We start from the raw sequence: 2,295 nt of genomic DNA on the forward strand, positions 1-2,295 counted from the left end.
CAGGCACAGCTTGCTGCTGCCTCAGCCAGTGCATCCAATCAGGCAGGATCCTCTCAGGATGAAGATGATGAAGATGATATCTGAAATTCACCAGCTGAATTTGTCTTTGCTAAGAAATATTTTTTCCTGCACAATGAAAACAGTGAAATGAATGCTTACCTGTAAGTTTGTATGCATCATGGACTGGCAATTGGTATTCTAGGGGTGTCTGCTGTTGTGTGCTGTACATGTATAAACTGTCTCTTTTTGAACTCTTGAAGATTTAAGGTTCAGTATCATATCAACTTTGGATTTTTAATGGTGTATATGGAAATTTTAGATAGCAGTGCGTCATTTATTTGATCAATAAACAGTGTTACAATAAACGAGTTTATAAAATATAGTGAGATTTATACAAAAAGCTCTAAATCCACATTTGAATTTCTTCCCTTTTAACTAAACTATAAAATCTTAGCATTTTTAATTGTTTTGGGGGGGGAGTGGTACAGTAGCCAATAACCTGTTAATGGGAAAAAAAGCAGAGTTCAGCATAGTAAAGTCTGAATTCTTACTTTTTTTTTAAAATGAGGATGTATATGGCAATAAATATTATATATGCTCAAATACCACACTTGTTAAAATTTGAAAATGATACATTTTCACCAAGTTAGGAAAAGGTATGTTTAATAGGAGTTGTACAAATTCAGTCATTTTTTTGTATAGGGGTGGAAAAAAATAAACCCATGGTTTTATTATGACATCCTTTGACAGTCCTAACTGAATATTTCACTTCAAAGAGCGACTGGTTTGAAGAACTAACTCTTCTATTATTTCACTCCAGTTTAATGTTAACTGTTGTTGATGGTATTTTGTAGTCCAGAGCTATTCATATTGTTGAAATGTAAAGCTGGAACTTGGTGAAACAAAATTGTTTTAGTTCCACTGATGTAACCGGGAATGATTTAAATATTCAAGCCTAAGATGGCAAAAGCTGAAGCTAAGAGCATGCTTACTATAAAGGAGGGATTTTATTTAACCTTGATTAGTCATTGTTGTCAGCATAACGCTAACATTCTCCAGACTAGATTGTCACTGGATTACTAAAATACCTTGTTGAAAGATAACATCTTCTTCATTCAAATTGGTTCATAGGTAAGTCCAGGTTTTTGATCAACTGTTCCCTGAGAGTGATCAGCAATACATGGAACAGAAATGGTGTAGTAGTCCTTTTGATAGTTGATTTGAGACTTCTGTTGATTAATGGATGAGCAGCTGTTCTTTGTGTTGAAATAAAGCACAGTAGTGTCCATTGCTGAGTTTTAATGTGTTACTTGAAGTAATACTGGCATATCTTCTGGTACACTAATCTGAGCAGACTAGAAAAGCCACTTGCATGCTGCTGTAGATGATCCCATAGCTCTCTAACAACATGGATTGCTTCATTAACTGGTGTCCTCAGCAAGTTGCTCTAGTTGGAATTCTTGAGGAGGGCTGCAGCAGTCTGTTTACATAAGGATGCAAACAGAAAATGATGTGCCCATTTTTACATAGACATCTGAACAAAGTACAATTGGCATGTACTCACTTCTCTGTCACGTAGTGACTTCTGGCTTAAATTGGAGGTAAATCAAGCTGCATATGGAATAAACATGAACACTTCCTTAAATGTATTAATGCAGTGAAAACTCAGAAAAGTATTGGTTTGAATGTTTATGCTTAAACAGGAAAAACAAAACAAAAAACCTTTCACGGCTACTATATGAAATGCATTAGGCAAGGTTTGTCTGAGGATGTGGTTTTCTGTAAAGGTTTAAGTACCAAAGGTAGAAAATCTAGTCTAGTGATACAATGTTAATGTGCAGTGTTGGCTTTTCTAACTTGTACTGTAACACCTTCACACTTTCTATTTTAAATGAGTCTTTTCCTTTTAAATAAAACTAGGTATATTTTCACACCTTTCTTTTCTGATGCAGAATTCAGGTTAACATTTTACTGCATCTGGTATGTATGGTGTAATATGTTTGGATCCTTGTGACCTTTCTTTTGGACATTCTTGTGCTTTTTCATATGCTGTATTCTTCAAGCAATAAAATTCTGATGTGTTTTTATAAAATTGCTTTTATATTTAATAAATAGTCTGTCTTCATTGTGTTTAGAAAGAAAACAGTTAAGACTGCTTAAACTCTGTTGTTACTTTGACCCACTGAACACTTATTGTGACCAAAGTCTTTGCAACCCGAGTGCTGTGGGATGGCTTTGTGTTCACTGGGGTTGTTAATGCTTGCAACCAACATTTCTGGGCTTGACCTACACTCT

General features: G+C 34.9%; 1 protein-coding gene across 1 annotated transcript in view; it reads left to right on the forward strand.

Annotated features, from left to right (window-relative positions):
* DR1 (down-regulator of transcription 1, TBP-binding (negative cofactor 2)) overlaps positions 1-2,092 on the forward strand; it is an 11,091-nt gene extending 8,999 nt beyond the window's left edge. Inside the window, 1 exon segment of the mRNA XM_010022895.1 lies at positions 1-2,092. This exon segment is cut by the window's left edge and continues 30 nt beyond it. Within this exon segment, the coding sequence (XP_010021197.1) occupies positions 1-84 (84 nt within the window). The 3' untranslated portion in view covers positions 85-2,092.
* Positions 2,093-2,295: the final 203 nt, after the last annotated feature.

The sequence above is a fragment of the Nestor notabilis genome, unplaced genomic scaffold (assembly GCF_000696875.1).
Source record: "Nestor notabilis isolate BGI_N333 unplaced genomic scaffold, ASM69687v1 scaffold25739, whole genome shotgun sequence".
NCBI lineage: Eukaryota > Metazoa > Chordata > Aves > Psittaciformes > Psittacidae > Nestor > Nestor notabilis.